At 31.9% G+C, this 18,176-nt stretch overlaps 1 protein-coding gene across 1 annotated transcript; it reads right to left on the bottom strand.

Annotated features, from left to right (window-relative positions):
• Positions 1 to 5,134: 5,134 nt before the first annotated feature.
• LOC108760815 (facilitated trehalose transporter Tret1) lies at positions 5,135 to 11,461 on the bottom strand. The gene is made up of 5 exons (XM_018507030.1): positions 11,184 to 11,461; positions 7,411 to 7,940; positions 6,779 to 7,084; positions 5,933 to 6,135; positions 5,135 to 5,538 (listed from the first exon to the last, which is right to left on the bottom strand). The coding sequence occupies exons 1-5, from the start codon at positions 11,263 to 11,265 to the stop codon at positions 5,244 to 5,246; spliced, it is 1,416 nt and encodes a 471-aa protein (XP_018362532.1). The 5' UTR covers positions 11,266 to 11,461; the 3' UTR covers positions 5,135 to 5,243.
• Between the last annotated feature and the right edge of the window lie 6,715 nt (positions 11,462 to 18,176).

The raw sequence follows: 18,176 nt of genomic DNA, 5'->3' as shown, positions 1-18,176 counted from the left end.
ACTAAAAATATAAAAGCTTCGCTTTATTTTTAAAAAAGTTATGAAAGTTAATTAACGGATTAATTCAGAATATAAAAATTCTTCTCTCTTTGTTTTGCATTATTTGCACTGCTCCACAAAAGAAAGCAGCACCAGATAGAAAAGTTAAAAAGAAATTTGTAGAAAATCTGTGTCATTACTTCAATATTACAGAATATTTATTTGAAATGGCGTAACATGTTCTAAATTTTTCAAAATATTCATTGGAAAATATCAAACAGCTCATATATTCCAAAGATATTCGCTTAATAATAACCGGGTAATGTCTGGAAACTTTAGAGACTTGTTGAAAAAAAGAAAAAAAGGTTTACTTTGATTTATTGAGTAAAATGACGTGCGCAAACTAACAATTAAAGTTCTTGCTATTTCCTGGTTTCACGTATATTCGCTGCAATAATCGTAACTAGCTGGTCCAGATGTTAACGAAGAAGCTACAATTTAGTTTCGGTAAGAGATATTACCCTCCCTTGACATGAAGAAGATATTACCCTTGCGCCTGACCTCAGTTTTTCTCGGTATGAGCAAGAAGTCCTCGCCAATGGAATTTCTGGCGTACGTCTCCAATGCTAAAGGCACACATTGCGGTAGTTACGTCATAGCTATGTATTCACTGTATTGTCAGTTTGCGACTGTGTTTCGAAAAATCAGTTATATTTTTTCTTTTTTAATAATTAGAATGTCTGAAAGCTTAAGAAAATTTGTTTTGTATTTGAGATGCGGCATTTAACGAAAACACATCTTTTCTTTGAATTAACATATAAATTGAATTTTTAATTTAAATTCTGTTCTAAAAAAATAATATATTAATTCTCTCTATGAAATATTATATAATTATTTTAATTATAAATATTAGAATCTGTGATTTAGAAAAATAAAATAAATGTGCCTGCCATTTTTTGTTAAAACAGACTTGGAGATCGAATCTAATTGTAAGTTAATTGAAGGATAGGAGAAGAATGTGCTTGCTAGAGGAAAAATATCCAATATAATTTATAAAATAAAAGTCGATATTTCTTTAAAGGATGTTAAAATATTTCTATTTATAAAATTTTAATAATAGAAAAAATATGAATATGAAATAAGGATCTATTATTTCTTATTATTAATTTAGTTTTGGTGAAATATTGAAATATTTCTAGAAAGGAAACTCTGATTTTATTCGCAGAAGTAAAAAATTGTTGCCTTATATTGTATGATTTCATATTATGTAGCGCGAACAATCAAATGCCATTGTGAAGAAATCAGTAGGAAAATCTATCTTATTACAATGCTAAATTCGAAATGGTGCTTCAACTTGATCAACAACGAAATCGACTATCAATATCGTTCACGTATCGCTCTCAAGTGCGATGATAACGAGAATTCAGAATGTAATCATTGGACAACACTCAATTTTCGCGAAATTACGTTGCATAATCTAATTGAAAAAATGTATTGCATATAAAAAGAAGACATTAAACTAGTGCTACAAGTGAGAGGATTAATGAAAAACGCGAAATGGGAGGATACGAGAAAAACGTCACGTGCAAGACGTGACAAAGAGCGTTCATGTTGGAATGCACTTACATTTATCGCTTACAGTATTTTGCAAGTGCATATGTACATTATTGAGACATACCATTCTATAAACGATAAATAACACTCGAAGAATGATTCCTCGTAGTATTCCACAACGTTAAAGAACGAATTGAGATAACACTTTACTATCTTATGTGAGAAAAAATTAATCGAAGCGCCTCAAAAGGAGAAAACGCATCAGAGGAAAAACACGCATTTTTGAATTACAAAAGTTAAAAAATATTTTTAAAAGCGGATTATGTTTAATATCGAAGAATACTTTTCACGTTGAGGCCTGATTCTCCAGCATGCATTTTTCACTCATGACGTGTAATAATTCTTTTGCCTCATTCTACCACAATTTTTTTTTATATGAGAATATTTTCTTGTTTTAATATTCTTTTTTAATTTAACAATTCATAAAATTTAATGCAGTTTCCAGAAACTTGATTAATATTCTATGAATTCCAGCACTTTGTGTAACATCATATAACACAAGCCATATATTTTTTAACGTTACTAAAAAATTAAGTATCTCGATAAATCTAACCTGTAAATTTTAACCGCGGAAAATGTGTCCACATTAACTTCAGACTTGAGAACTGTGATATTTAAAAAGCGTTTTAACGACAGCTGAACATTTGTTCACTGCACAAAGCTCATTTTAATCATAAAAGATGATTTGTACACCACTTTAAGAATGCAAAATCCGCGTTATTTCGCGTGGAAATTTTCAGCATTAAACATTAATCTTCCTATATTCTATATACAGTACTGATCCCACAATATTAATCGAGGCGGACGTTTAATATCTGTGTCTATTAATTATACAACGATAAATTATATTCGCCATGTGCGCGCGGGGGTATCGAATAAGCGATTGACATGCACTAGTACTGCTTTTATTATAATAAATAAGAGTGTCATCCCACACAAATTGTGTAAATCTGAAATTTTCCTTCTTGCAAGTCTTAAATCTTCTGGAAAGTTTTGTTTGAGTTTCCTAAGAAAATGACGTTACATTAAGAAGGTTCTGTCGATAATCTCCCGGACGAGAAAGGTATGATTTTATTATATAATTGTCTCAAGCGTCTTTGATAAATTCCCTAGTTATGAGAAAAAAACCTTGATGTACGTCATACTATGACGTATTGTAGAAGAACCATTTTATCGTAACAGCTACTATCGTTCGTTTTTATTCAATAAAAATATTTTTTTTTGTATTACAAGTATTTCTCAGTTTATTTATACATTTCTGAATCATTTCTTATTAAAAAATTTTTTAGAGATTGTTTTTTATAAAAAATTCTAGCAAAATATTCACTTTGCATTCACCAAGTATACTTATTAATTTAAATTAAACTTTTAAGATATGAGAAAATAAAATAGAATTTATTTTTATTTTTATTTTCCATGAATTATTTATTAAAGCTTTTTTTCACAAAATTGAATTTTAAATATTTTGTTTTATGAAAGCATTTTATGAGAAAAATTATCTTTTGTCTTTTATTTCTTAATTATATATTAATTACAATAGTTTTAAATTTAGAATCTCTTACACATACATATATCTATATGCATAAATATGAAAGAATTAATAGTAGTTGCATTTCTTTCTAATCTTGTTTGTAAATTTCACGAAAAGCGACGATAACTTTGCACGTTTTATACGATAATCTTACGGCAATAAAAAATTGAATATCTATCAATTCAACAATCGCTATTTTATCAATACGTTTTACCGCAGAAGGAATTTTCATAGTAAGTATGTGCAATATCACAAAGTCAAGGTTACGATTATGTTACACAAAGTGAGCTACATACACGTAGAAAAATATATATAATAATTTTCTATTCAGATTTTAGCTGCGTCATAAAAAGTCGTTTTAAACGTCTTTAAGACAGCTTGTGACATCGGTTTGAGACAACGAACACTTCCAATTATGTATTCACAAGATTTTAAAGCGTAAAGTAGAAAAATAAGAATATAACACTGAATAAGTGCGCATGTTGCAAAAATCTTTTCTATTGCAAATTTTTTACAAATCTATTGTAAACAAATTACTTTTAAATAATATACAGAAAGAGAGGAAGAAAGAGCGAGAGAGGGAGAGAGAGAGAAAGGGAAGGGGGAGAGAATGTAAAAGTTTAGTATACAAAAGACAGTAAAATTTGTCGAGAAAAATTTTTACAAATAATTTTGACTTGTTTTAAAATATTCGAAAAGAATATTTTGTTTATATATTGTTTATATACTATATATGAATTTTTCCCCCTTTTTCTCTCTCTCAATATATTATGAATTATATCTGAATAATATAGATATAATATATGAATAATATGTAATAAATCTTTCAGTTATTTTTTAATATTGGCGCATAGAATATTTTTTGAATTATATCATTTATAGCCATCTTAGATCAAATTATCGACTAAGCAATTCTAAAATTTAGATGTTAAACGTTAAGTGAATGAAAACATAAAATTATGGAAAGGAAGTTATTGTAAATTAAATTTCATCACCCAATTCACGTCAAATTATTTACGACTTTAATCAATTGATTGCGGTTGAACAGCTCTTCGATAGCCTCAATCGCAATCTGTGTTATCTTACCGTAAGATACTGTACTCGTCATGAAAACGCCTTTTATGCCAACGTAAAAAGAAGATAATAGAAGTAAGACGCACCTATGTATACTGACGTTGACATTTTTTCATTCTCCAAAACTAGTAGCGCTTTATGTCTACCGTATAGAGCAGAAAGATAATGCATTCTTTATCACATAATTTTCTAGATAAATGCAGTTTATAAATCGCTTTAACCGTTTTAGAAAATATATTTTTCAGGGTTGCGCTTATCTTCTGCGTTTGCAGACATAAGGTTACACGATAAAGAAAAATAAAACAAAAATCAATATTTATTTATTATTAAAAAATTTATTTACTAGTCATATCATCTTTTGTGTAAAATTTGATTTATATATTCTACCTGAACTTGAATAATATATTACATTCGCATCTCTATATTAACTTAAAGTAATGTATCACGGAGTTTATAATAATATATTAATAGCTGTTCTTATTTTTTAAATATTTTTCAACATTTATAATAAACTAAAAATTTGTTTTAAATATATATATATTGTTATCGCAATTAATTCTATTTCAGGTTATAATGTAAAAAATTGCATGACTAAATATATTTTCTTATGTGTAAGTGAAATGTCACAAAGACGATTAATCGTACATTTTTAGTATTATTTATTAATTACGAAATGAAATCCCAAAACAAAGTCATGTGGGATAGTGTTTAAGATTGAAATATTATTTCTTATTATTTTCTCGTACGATAATGCACATGTGTTTACAAAGTAATTAAAAAATGTACACAACTGATAAAAATCTCACGTGTCGTGTACACATCGATAAATCTACGTGAACAAAAATTATATATTATAGGAGGAAAATTTACGAACACAAGAATAAGAAAGAATAATAAGTCATTCGTTAGATTTAATTTTCTTTTCAATTTTTGGCAGTTTATATTCTTTAGGCAGTTCTTTTCTTAATGTGTCGCTAATAAAAAATTTTTTTATTATTCGTCCATATGTCACGCTACAAGCAGGTCAAAATTTCGTTAATACAATTCAAGCGTTTGTCTTCTTCGATCGCACGTTGCCCTGCAATTCCTCTTGAATCTCCTGGGAGGTTTTTCCTTTGGTTTCAGGTATGCAAAAGTACGTAAATACAGTACCGAGCGCCATGATTGTAGCAAAGATCCAAAAAGTAACGTCTGCGCCCAAACCTTCGTTCATCGCGGGGAAGGTCTTCGTCACTAAGAACACTAGGAACCAGTTCAGCATCACGGCGATACCGGAAGCTACCGCTTTGGTCTCCGCGGGAAACAGTTCACCCATCAACATCCATGGTATCGGGCCCATTCTACGCATAAAATGTAACACATGCAATTGATGTTCTTCTCGTTCTTTTTAGACAGTTTAAATTAATTGTTATAAATACTTCAGCCAAAATGACGACAAATCAGTTTGTTTGCTGGGATCTCAGTAAAATCTTTCTTTTTCTATTTATTTATATTACAATAAAAAATCTATATTATAAATTCAGAAATTATTATAATCTATATTATAAATTGTGATAATTTCTGAATTATATCTGAAATATTTAATATAGCAGTCAGATAATAGAGAAAAACGAGGATTAATTGCATGGGATAGTAAAACGAGATGATTTTCTGGAATAGTCAATACCGCGAATATGAATATGTTATTCCAGATTATTTCAAAAGATCTGAATGCAATTTAGTTGCAATACTCACCCAACGGAAAAGGAGATCATGAATAACGTTAGAGATGTGAGTGGTAGCCAGCCGAGATTACTGACATCACTTCCTCTCATCTTAGTATTGAAATACAAACCGAGGGCCACGAGACTGATCATCATGACACTCGAGGAAAATATTAATAACGGTTTTCTTCCGGCACGATCTACGATCATTGCTGCTACTACTGTCGTAATCATCTGCCAGAAACGATGGTTTCAGGTAAATATCGTCGTCCACGATGATTAGACAGTTAAAAATAAGTGCAGGGGACAGATATTGCGGTAGATATATTTTTAATATATGAGATATGTTTTTAATATATATATTATATATCGTCGAAAACGAGTATTATATACACGGACAGAACAATTTTGTAGAATATTTAAAAATTTAGCAAGATATAGGTCTGAAAATAATTTTGTTGGACCATTAAATTAACTAAAAATCTCAAACATGATAAAACGTTGCAAAGTTTTGACATCTAACTAACTTTTTAGATACTTCAGCAAAACTGTCTTTTCCGTATAAAATTCAACTGCGAACAATAGAAAAAAACCTACAACGAATTGTATACATGATTCACATAAAAGTATGTTCGGCATGGCATAATTAACTCGCAAATATTTAAAAAACTTTAATTATACTTTAGATTATTATACTTAAGATAATTAAACTCCGAAAATTTTCCTAGGAAAAGATTCTTCAGGTCATATTTCTTATCTGAACAGAAAGTATCGTTATAGAAATGTTACACAATTCGTTTTCTATGGAATTGTATGAAAGCATTCTATAAAAATTCTATGAAAGTATACAAGCTTTTGTATAAACTATATATCGTACCTGAACAATTGCCACGATTATAGAAGCGACATCCGGTGACATTGAGCTTCCGGATGCCTGGAATATAGTAACAGTATAGAAGATCACCGCATTTATGCCGGACAATTGCTGAAAGAACATGCCGCCCAACGAAGCAAGTAAAGCTTTTCTGGCTGCCGGGGTTCGTACGAGATCGAATACGCTTGACTTTCTCAATGCTGCTTGTTCGGCTTCTCGCTGTGCTTCTGCGAGTTCCTCCGATGGATCATAAGAATCTCCTCGGAGGACTGACATCGCTAGCGTGGCTTCCGGTTTCCGTCCTTGGTTCTATAAAGATTCAAGATATATTCAAATTTTTTTTCGTGAATAAGTTCGATCATCATAGTTTAAATATTTCTTTCAATTAAACGGTTGTTAACTGTTGTAAAATTATTTTATAATATAATTAAAAATAATCGATATACATGGAAAGATAATAGGGAGTTTTTGCAATAGCGTTTATCCAAATACGGTGAACGCTAAAGTCAGATTATCTTCTTCTTAACAACTAATTAAGAAAAGGATAACGTGATTTCAACGTTCTGGATTCACGTTGTTGTAAAAATTCACTAATAAAAAAACACAAATCGAGAAAGATTGTCGATTGAACCTACCACCAGCCAAATAGGTGATTCCGGCATGAATACAAAAGAGCCCAAGAAACCGACTTCTATGAGGGCGCAGACTATAGCGAACGTCGTGTAGTTCATTACGGCACCGAATATAAAAGCCAGCAAGATCCCAACTGTGATAAACAGCTGAAACATGGCACCAAGAGAGCCCCGAGTTGAAGTTTCCGCAATTTCGGAGATGTAAGTTGGCACGACGACGCAGGCTGCTCCTACAGCGGCACCAATTATGAACCTAGCCAAGTAGATCAGCCATAATTTATTGGCGAATATAATGATCACCCAGGATAGGAGAAATGGAGCAGCCAGCAAAAGAAGTGTTTTCTTCCGACCGAGTTTGTCGGCCATTGGTCCGGATGGAACAGCGCCCAGTATCGCGCCCAGAGCCAGCAACGAGCTCACCCAGGAACCCTGTTCTTTGGTGATAACTAGCCAGGAGCTCTCCTTGTATAGCTGGGGTAGAACGGGAGACGTCCAAGCCAGAGCAGTGCCAACGGCGAGCGCCATCAAGCAGGCTGAAGAGCATTTAGGAGAACTTAAAGAGCTTTACTGAGCAAGTATTTTACTCAACATTTAAAATTAAATCTTCTAACTAATTAAGTTTGAAAACGTTAATAGGTATCGCAAATGATTACTTTTGATTATTTTTTGAACCGATTTTATTAGACTCACGTTGAATTACGAAACGCTTGTGAATTAACTTTTTCAAGCAAAGAAACTTGTGCTTATTTTAATATTAAAAATTGAATATTTTACATTGAATATTAACAACTGAATACTTAACATTACGAGTTTAAGAACTGATATTACATTTGTCTTATTTCTTGGAAAATTTACCGCACGTGTTTTTTGTCGCATTTTGATCCAAGCATTTATAGCTCCATTGTTATCAATCTCATTACATCGTTACGCTCATTTGACGAAATGTAAGTTATCATCTGTCAGAAATAATTTATCTTTTTCGATAAAAAAAACATACCAAATTTCATGAATTTATCAAAACAACTTGCCGCTGTGCATCCTCTCAGTGAATAGTTTCTTTCTTACGACGATCTATCATATCACCGGTGCCGAATGGTATATGTACAAATATGAATGCGATAATTGTAAACTAAATCCTTTTCATATCGTGCTAATCCGTTGTTGGCACTCAGAAATGACTGTAACGCGAGCGATAAGGCAGACGGAATTATTTTATCCGGTATCGAATATACTCCAGACGATAACAACTACCTTCGAAAACAGACAGTAGCGCATTATAACACGTTGGGAATGAATTGAGTCGATTCGCGAAATTGCGCGGGACAAGGAATCTACTGTTCTTTTTAAGATGTCGCCAGCCGTCAGTCTCAAGCGCTTACAAATATCGTCGGATTTTACTGGCGTGGCGGACATCTCCGTTTCTCAGAGCACGACGTTGTTTCAATAAAATATCACGGCCAGGACTTTATGTAAACGAAATATAATATGAGCTTATTCGGCGAGATTTCATAATAACGGACGGTCTGACTATTACGGTCGGTGGAACTGCGACCTCGTTATATCTAATTTTGCAGGAAAATTAAGAAACTTGGGAGACAGTCTGCAAACGTAATGTCCTCTTCCTTTTAGCGATGTACCTGTGTGGAGTTTAATCAATATAATAAGCTCAATCCGACTGACTGAGTAACGTAACGAACTTATTGGTGTCCAGTTAAATCCACTTTGTTCAATTCGTTAAAGCTTAATCCAAAATCAAACTGTAGATTTTATTTTGATTCAGTGAAATCATACTAATTAATGTTATTTTAAAATGTTTTAATTAATAGCACTTTATTTATAAAAGATTTTTAACGACAGGTTGTATACGGATGTTTCTTAAACAATAATCATATAGCGTTATTTCTAATTAAAAATTGAGTCGAAAAATCCTCTACAATTTTGCAATTTTTGCAATAATTGACGAAATATTAATTTCTAAATATTGCCGAATAAGCATGTATTCGGTTATTCAACCATTAAGTATCACAAAAATTATAAAATGGTAGAGGACTTTTTGATTCAATTTTTTATCAGGAATAGCATTACCTGATTCGGCAATCGCTTACTCGGCAATCTTTAGAAATTAATGTTTCATCAATCATTGCGAAAATTGCAAAATGGTAGAGACTTTTCAACTCAATTTTTAATCAGGAACAGCACTATATGATTAGTGTCCACTATTTAAGAAATATCTTGTATAATTCTTTGATAGAGTACATACATAGTTTACATAATTTTTAAGTGGCTTCAGCTGTTTGGAATACCAATTTACCTAATTATTTACCAGATGAGATACAAATTTAATTATCTATAGATAAAAAGTAAGTAAAATTAATTGTAAATAAAAACCGTAAATATTGCTAGAAGATAACTTCGTTAAAAGAACAAAAATATGAAAATAGACTTTGTCATTAATATCATTATCGCCTTTTTCGATCGTGGAGTTCGAGTACTTTTATTGACAGGAGGATGTAATTTCTTAACAAATTTTGCGGATAATGAAACTTTAGCGAGCTGTGTTAATCTATATTGAGATATATGTCCGATTACATCTTTAGCAATTTAATTAAATTGTGATCTAATGATCATTTTATCTCTACTTGCAATACAAGAATTTCATAAACAACAATAAGAAATATATTATCTATGATAATTTAATCTTCAGAAGATATGTGTAAAGCCTCCAAGAAGAAAATGACTTTCGTTAATTAGAATTAAATATTTAAGTATTTAAATATTTAAGTTTATTACGCTTATATATGATTATTGAAGTTTCTCTCGTGGTCACGTCAATTGATAATGTATGATAACGACATTGCGAGTATCGGCTTGATAAATGTACCATAGTAAATTAATATTATCTAATTGAACAACCATTTTGTGATATAAATAATAAGTCACAGTTTTTAATTATTGTAAATATTTTTGCTTACTTCTGAAAACGCACTTAAAAACAAAAGGGATAAAGTAAAAAATCGTTTTATTTTTTTAATGTAGAATTAACGTGGCATTATTTTTATTTATTATCTACAAGCTTTTAATGTTCAGGAAAGACAAGTACTGCGATCTATATAGTTCTGGAAATCACTTCAAGATAATTTTTACTCATCTTTGTTTAAAAATCAATACTTTTTAAACTAATCACTGGTAAAATTATAAAAAATACGCATTTTTAAATGACATCATGTAAATACGTATATCAAATATCAAAATATCAAAAATAATATTAAATATTTTATTATGTTAATTACAAGTAATATAAGATATTTCAATATTGACGTTTAAACCATATAGATTAAAAAATAAATTGCCTAACTGTAGGGATGAATGCTAAATATTATTAATGATATTTCCAAGTCAGTTACACATTTGCAATATTTACTGCACACAACTTGATATAACATATTCTGTACTCTTTTCGAGCAGCACAGTTAGCTCACAAGTAAACAGTATAAATTGTATTTAAATACACTCTCGATACAGCTGAATGTTTATTGAATTGTTGGTTGGCGTCATAAATTCAGATACGTATACACATTGCATTTCAAGAATGCAATTACATAATACATATATTGGTCGTAAACAGGAGTAATTATCAGAACAAGATTTCTCACAATCTCCCCTTCATCACTTTCAATGCGGATCCGACACTTCCTTCAATCTGCCGATTGTGTAAACTCATAAAGTATCGCGAAAGAAGTAATGTACCACGAGCGCTAATAAACACCCTTAAATACCGGAAATGGCTGCAAGATACTGCCACAGCTTCCTGCCTTCCTGACGCACAGGAACTTCGGTAATCATCCCCGTGCCCTCCATTCTCTCCAGCGAGTTAGGTTGCTTCTCCAAAGTGTATCGAAAAAGAATAACTTTGTATCCGATGCGACTCAATCTCGTCGCTCTTTAATTAACGCGCTGGCTCGTCTCCTCCGATTTTTCGCCGCGAATAACACAAAATTCACAGGAGATAAATGAAAGATCCAAATTACGTTTCGGCGCAACGCAAAACGCGCGGTACACACCAAATGGACGTTGCGACATCGAAGCCATCATATATCACTACCATCACTATCTAGTCACCATTATCACTAATCTTTCGCTTATCTGATTCGATCGAAACAGCAAAATAATTTAAAAATCACGATAATCACTGAGAAGAACGGGAGTATACGCAGAGTTGAAAATCTAAAATTAAGCGATGCACTTTCGTATAAAATCAGCGCTCCGTTTCGATTTCATGATTTTCGTCACGCTTTTTAGGACTTTTGTTTTTAAAAGAAATAGATTAAAAATTGTCAGTAAATATCTCTGTTTTTATAATATCCCAACAAGAGTAAGAAAAACTGGATCAAACTGAATTGCGGCATATTGAAGAATGTTTTTCGAAGGAAAACACAATTTTTATAATAAGAAAAATATAGTAATAATTTTTCTTTATTGTTGCTTCTCATAAAACTATATTTTTCTCTTTCTATTAATATAGCAAAATTTAAATAGAAAGAGATATAGAGAAACATATATAAAGAGTTTTTTAAAAATAATCTTTTCTTCTAACCTCAACTTTATGTTTGCCTCAAAAATATTTTGAATTATTGTTTATACTATGAAAATATTTTATACTTACACAAAAATTTTAATAACGTGGAGAGTATTTTTGAGCGCGCGAAATTGTACTGGTTAAAATAATTTGTAGGAATAACGATGGATTAATTTGCGTAACGCAAATCGAAAATTACGCGAAAGAACGTGCGTACTTTTGAATCACATCAAAAACAGAAGGATATAAACAAACCGCGAATGATAATTATTTTTGCGACAATGTGGCAAAATTCGTTACATACATACACGAGTCGACTTTACGGAATATTTAATAAAATAAGCAAATGTGTCCAATGTAATCGTGGCGAACCGGACATACAACATTGTCAATTTTCACGATGAATTGTCCGATTGTCATAAACGGAACATTCCGACGCGAAAATACCCCACGGATTTACAAGAGAAGAATAAAAACCCCGCCAAACGCGACCGCTTACCTTTAACTGGCGAGTCTTGCTTCTAGTCATATGACAGACACTTCAATCCGATTTCAATCGCTTGCAAAGCGCAATTCTCAATTTTCCCCACCGTCGAGTCGAATTTCTCGTTTAACGCGCGTTCCCCATCTCTTCCTTTCCACGTCCGACATGTTCTCCTTCGAGTTTCCCAACGGAAACAGCTCGCTGACGTAGATTATTGCATTCCCCTCATGAGAAGAGCAAACGGATGCATCTGAGGAACACCGCATTGTGTAACTCGTTGAACTTTCTCGCACCATTTCGCGCGTTTCACCTCACGGAGACCACTGTCAAGACATTTTCATCATTTTTCTCTCTTCTACACTTTTTCCTACCTACAACCTCTATCCGCTTCAATGTAACAAATTTTAATCCGTATTAGTGTCATAACTAGACATCGAATTCTTATGCAATTTCATATTTTTTCAGAAAACAGATTGGAAAGTAACATCAAAATAGAAATTTGTCTTATTAAAAAAGCATTCTAAAAATACATATTTATTTGTGCATATTGTGCATATTTGCATATTGTGCATATTTGCATATTGTGCATATTTGCATATTTGTGCAAATTTGCATATTTTATGCATGTCTGCAAAAAATATATGCATAAAAATCCGATGTCTAGTCATAACGCAAAATAAAAATATCACTTTTCTTTTTCTGTAAAAGAATATTCTTAGAATTTTACTAAATCTCGAGAAAGATTTAAGAAAACTTTCTTATCAAATAAAATCGTCGTTAAAACTCGTTTTATTGCGTTTAACATAATTTTGACGTGATCGCAAATCTTGCAATAAATTTAACAGCCATAATGAGGTCAATTTAACTAAATAATTTATACGATACACGATTATTATTATCTGTGCCAATAACTTCTGTCAAACGAACATTCGCTTGTCATTTAATAAACGTAAATTAAACCGGTCACAGAACATATAAACGATAGTCGCGCTGTCATTCGTAGTAGAATTAAACGCGGCATCATATTGTCGATAAATTTTCCATGACATGCGTTTCTCTGATAAATTGCATGCTATATTTAATTATAGAAATACCTAACGAATGGGACGTAATTCATCACTTTCATACTTCTTGCAAGCAACAACGTTTCGGGATTTAAATAATAGCACGTTATTGTACTTTAATGTAATTTTATTCTATATATCAAAAACACGACGATATAGAGAAATCAGTAGATTTTGATCTTAAACAAAAAGTTTTTTAAATTTAAAATTGCAATAAATACTTCTTTTTGTATGACAAATATTCATATTAGAAAATAACTATCGCTACGGATTTTCAATTCTAAACACGATGTTTGATAGCAAGTTAGATAAGACATATTCAATAGGAATTCCAATAAAATCACGCTAGAGTAAATCAGTTATGTATTTAATCACGGATCAATATCGAAGAACGATTGTGTTTTATCTATTATTTTCGCGGAAATGGTGAAAAATCGATGCACGAGCATTATAGATATTGAAACACTATATATATGTTATCTCGATTTTTTAAGCGAGAAATGCATATACTTCGGGATTTATATATTTAACAATTTAAATCTTCTCTTTTTTTAATACCACGTAATAAAGTTTCCAGAGCAAATGAACATTTTCCTTTTATAGCATAAAGCACTTTACGTGCCTTTTACGACTATTTATTGACTATCAAAGGGAAATGATGATGATAGTCTCGGCCCATTTTTACAAGTGTTTTACAGCGATCTCATTACTCCGTTTTATCCAAATTATCTTTATTTATGACATGCAAGAAAACTCTCAACGTGTCGCTTATGACACATTTTTCGCTTATGACGTCACGACTCAATATGGCTGAGATGAGGATTCAGGAGCCTTAAAAGATATGAGAAAAAAGTAAGGTAAACAATAATAAATAGACAGATTCCAAGAAAGCTTTCAAGGGATGGAGGTCAATAAGTAATCTCTTACATCAAAGTATAATATCCAAATTTATTGCGCTTTCGAAAGGGATTGGCTGCCTTTCGCAAGATAGAAACGCGAGCAGCTTTATATTCATCACGTCAAACCTACGAGTTACAATACGCTGTAAAAAAAGGTATAAACAAAAGTAGAAAAAATCTCCCGAAAAAACGCATAGATAATACAATGAAGTCGCTACTGCGTACAGGCATTGGCGAGAGGAAAAGGGAAATACGCGAATTAATAATTATGGAATGGTTTTCGGTGAAGCGGCAAGGAAAGCGGATTATTCTTACGAATAAATGAAGGATTTATAAACGGAAATCGCGTAGCTGAGTAACTGCACGCTAATTCATGTTAAGTGCATATTCGCGAGTGCATAACAATTGAATAATAACGTACTTGTAATCCAAAATTATTCGCGAAATATGAAACGAGATTGTATGTCTCTACATGTTTAGATTGCGGAACTAAATAAATACTCACATATTTGTTTAGTACAGTGAAATTTTCTCTTCCAGAATTAAATTGTGTCTTGAATTATATTATATTATATTATATTATATATTGTTACTTATTTATATAGAAGGAACATCTATTATTTTAATACTTATTTCATTAAATTAATTAATCATATTATTAAAACTAAATACATATTATATATTACGCTAATATGTGACTTTTTTTATACATAATAAAGTTCCATCTGTACAAAAAAATAAATAGCAAAGAGAGTGAGATTCTACGTTCAAAACTATATTTCAATTCCAGATGTATAAATTCACTGTTCATCCCAAAATATTTTCTCTTGGATTAAAATCTTGAATTCTCTTGAGTCACTGGATTTTTATAAACCCGTGATATTCATGATTTCTCCAGATCTTGTATCATAAAATTTTGAAACCGAATTCTTTCATGATCAGAAAAGGACAAACTGTCTAGCTTCGCGAATAATGCACTTTGTGAAAATTCAAATGCTGTACGTTCGCGCGATTAACAATAAAAATAATAGGATGATCGTCGCAACGAAGCTATGATCGATGCAAAGAAAATCGCATTATTAAGTATCTGTCGTGCTGAACGTTCCTAATAAATCATATAATCGCAATAACGCATTAATGGGATTTTAAGTCAGAAATTCCGCTTTTGTGGTGTACGTTTAATGTTAAAGAGACATCTCATTCTCGTTGCTGATAATCCAATGTGCAATTTAAATTCGCTAAGAGAATGAACAGTTATTTAGATTATCATTTTAGCGTTAAACGTGCCTCACGAATACAAGAGGTTCTCACGCTGTTCAGGATTATCACGCAACTAAAATGTAAATAATGCAGAGGCGATACCTTAATTTAGATCATGTATTCTTATCTATTTGCGTATGCGCGTTTTGCACGATAATTCCCGAGTTTACGTTATATCTTCGGACATCGAATAAAATGAAAATTCGTGATTTTTGATAAATGGAAATTTCTCACAAGCTGAAGAAAAATTTTAGGGACTGAAATTTAATATTTAGTAGGCAAAATAATTTTCTTCTTGAATATTCTCACTCAAAAATAGATTCATCAGATTTTTTTACTGATAATTTTATCAGTAAAAAGATTAGCTAATTTCTCATCCAAAATATTAGAGATAGTTTATAAGTAACGGTTTTAATAGAAGAAAAAGGAGATTCTAAGATCAATTCTAGATACGTCTAGAATTGACTTGACATACAAGGTCTGTTTTTTATTCTTGCACTCGAACTCTCTTTCTTGCTTTTACCAAATATCAAACATGTGCCTATCTCACTTTAAGTTCCAAAAATGTACACGAGTTCAGCCACAGAAAACAGATCTATAGACATTTCTGCACCGTGAACGAAGATATAACTTATTAATTTAAACATGAGAACCACTTACGCAGGTTGATGTTGCTTATCACTACAATGTTTTAAGAAAATATCACCTTACGCGCTAATAAGGCCTATGTTTTACGAGCTTTCTACAATAAGCCATTACCTAAGCTTAAATCTTAAGCCGAAAGAAATTAACCGGTCACGGTCAAATGTACGAAGAATAATCGATTATGATTGATCAATTTCTCACGTCTTAAAACTTAAAGCTTAGATAATGGCTTATTGTAGAAAGTCCATTAGGTATTACGTCTCCATTCTATGTCGCACGTGTAGCACTTAATAGCGGGTGTGTCGTCATTTCGAGTTCCGCGATCAATGCGTGGATCAAACATCGTGGATTATCGGTCCATCTACCGCAATTTGATCCACTCAATATGGGTAACACGCAAGAAGGAGTAGTGTTTGTAATGCAAATATACATGATGAGATTCGGACGGTCATTCCTTCTAGTTACAAATTATTAGTATTTGCGCGGCACGAATGCGGAAGCCTGGAAAATACCTGGGATTAGCTTGCTCGTTTATCACACGTGATAACGCACATCAGCGCGTGTGCGGGGTGATGATTTCCACGTTCCCTTAAAAAGTAAAATCGTCGAATCCTGCGTAAAACACTCAGTTACAGTTACTAGCTCGTACTCTAATTTTTAAAAAAACCGTGCTACCGTAAAATCGTACGGGAGGCGAAGTTTCTTCTCGTAATTTTTTTTGTGTCTCCCGGAAGAAAGATTGAACGTCGCGGACGCTTGAAAATCTCAACTTGAGCTCTCCAAGCGAGATTTATCGAAGTCGGATTTTCGAATGGATTTTCTCGGATCATTAAACGATCGCGGTTCTCCTCTAAATTATCGTTATCAATCCCGAGTCTCAGAATCGTCCCTCAGCAAAGATTCTTCCTTTATAATCTCTAGATCCATGAAACTTCGGAGTTTTAAACGGCCGGCCGACGCGATTCCTGTATCGCAACGATTACGAAGAGGATGGAAGGGAGGAAAGGAGTTATTATGGAGACAAGATTAAATGAAACGTTTTTTAGCTCAAGTACGGAGGAATTCATTTTTCGCTTTCCACTACGGTTTCAGCCACCTGTTTTTCCTTTCTTCTAACGTAAAACTAATTATACGTCACACAGTGTCTGAGCAAACTCAACGTCCGCGACAGGAGGCACAAATTAACTTTGAATATTCATCGCGCAAAAATGTCAGTATGACAATCTATTTAACAAATACTTTCTATATTAAATTAGCATCACATTATTTTCTATTGGTATAATAGCAACGGAAAGAAACGATAAACGGGCGAAATGATAAGAAATGACGATTACGCAGTCTATATCCAACATCATATATCGCCATCGTATGTCGTTCTATGAAATATATAAATTGTACACATTGAAAAAAAATTTACCAAATCTTAATACATATTTCTTTGAATAGTACTAAGCAAACATTTACTTAGAGTAAATAAATATTTACTGAATAAAAAAACGGTAATGAAATTTAAACGATAGTTGAATGAAATGGTTTTTAGATCAAATAAATATACGTTTATATTTATTTAGTAAATATTTACTCAGAAGTCTCAGAACCATTCAGACAAATATTTATTAAAATTTAGTATTTTTCTTCAGTGCAGCGAATATCAGTTTGCGGTATGAAGTCAAACGGGAATTGACACTGTCATATTTCTGAATCTCGACTACTTTTTGATCTGGACATTTTTGTTTTTATTGTGAAAACATAATTATTTCTAATAATCATTAGTATGAATTATTCGTTGATCATTCGTGTATCTACGGTACATACGAAATAAACAGAGTATTATGCAACGA

Source organism: Trachymyrmex cornetzi, unplaced genomic scaffold (assembly GCF_001594075.2).
Source record: "Trachymyrmex cornetzi isolate Tcor2-1 unplaced genomic scaffold, Tcor1.1 scaffold23, whole genome shotgun sequence".
Taxonomy (NCBI): Eukaryota; Metazoa; Arthropoda; class Insecta; order Hymenoptera; family Formicidae; genus Trachymyrmex; species Trachymyrmex cornetzi.
The sequence above is the reverse complement of the archived record's forward strand: the minus strand, read 5'-3'. Positions and strand labels throughout refer to the sequence as shown.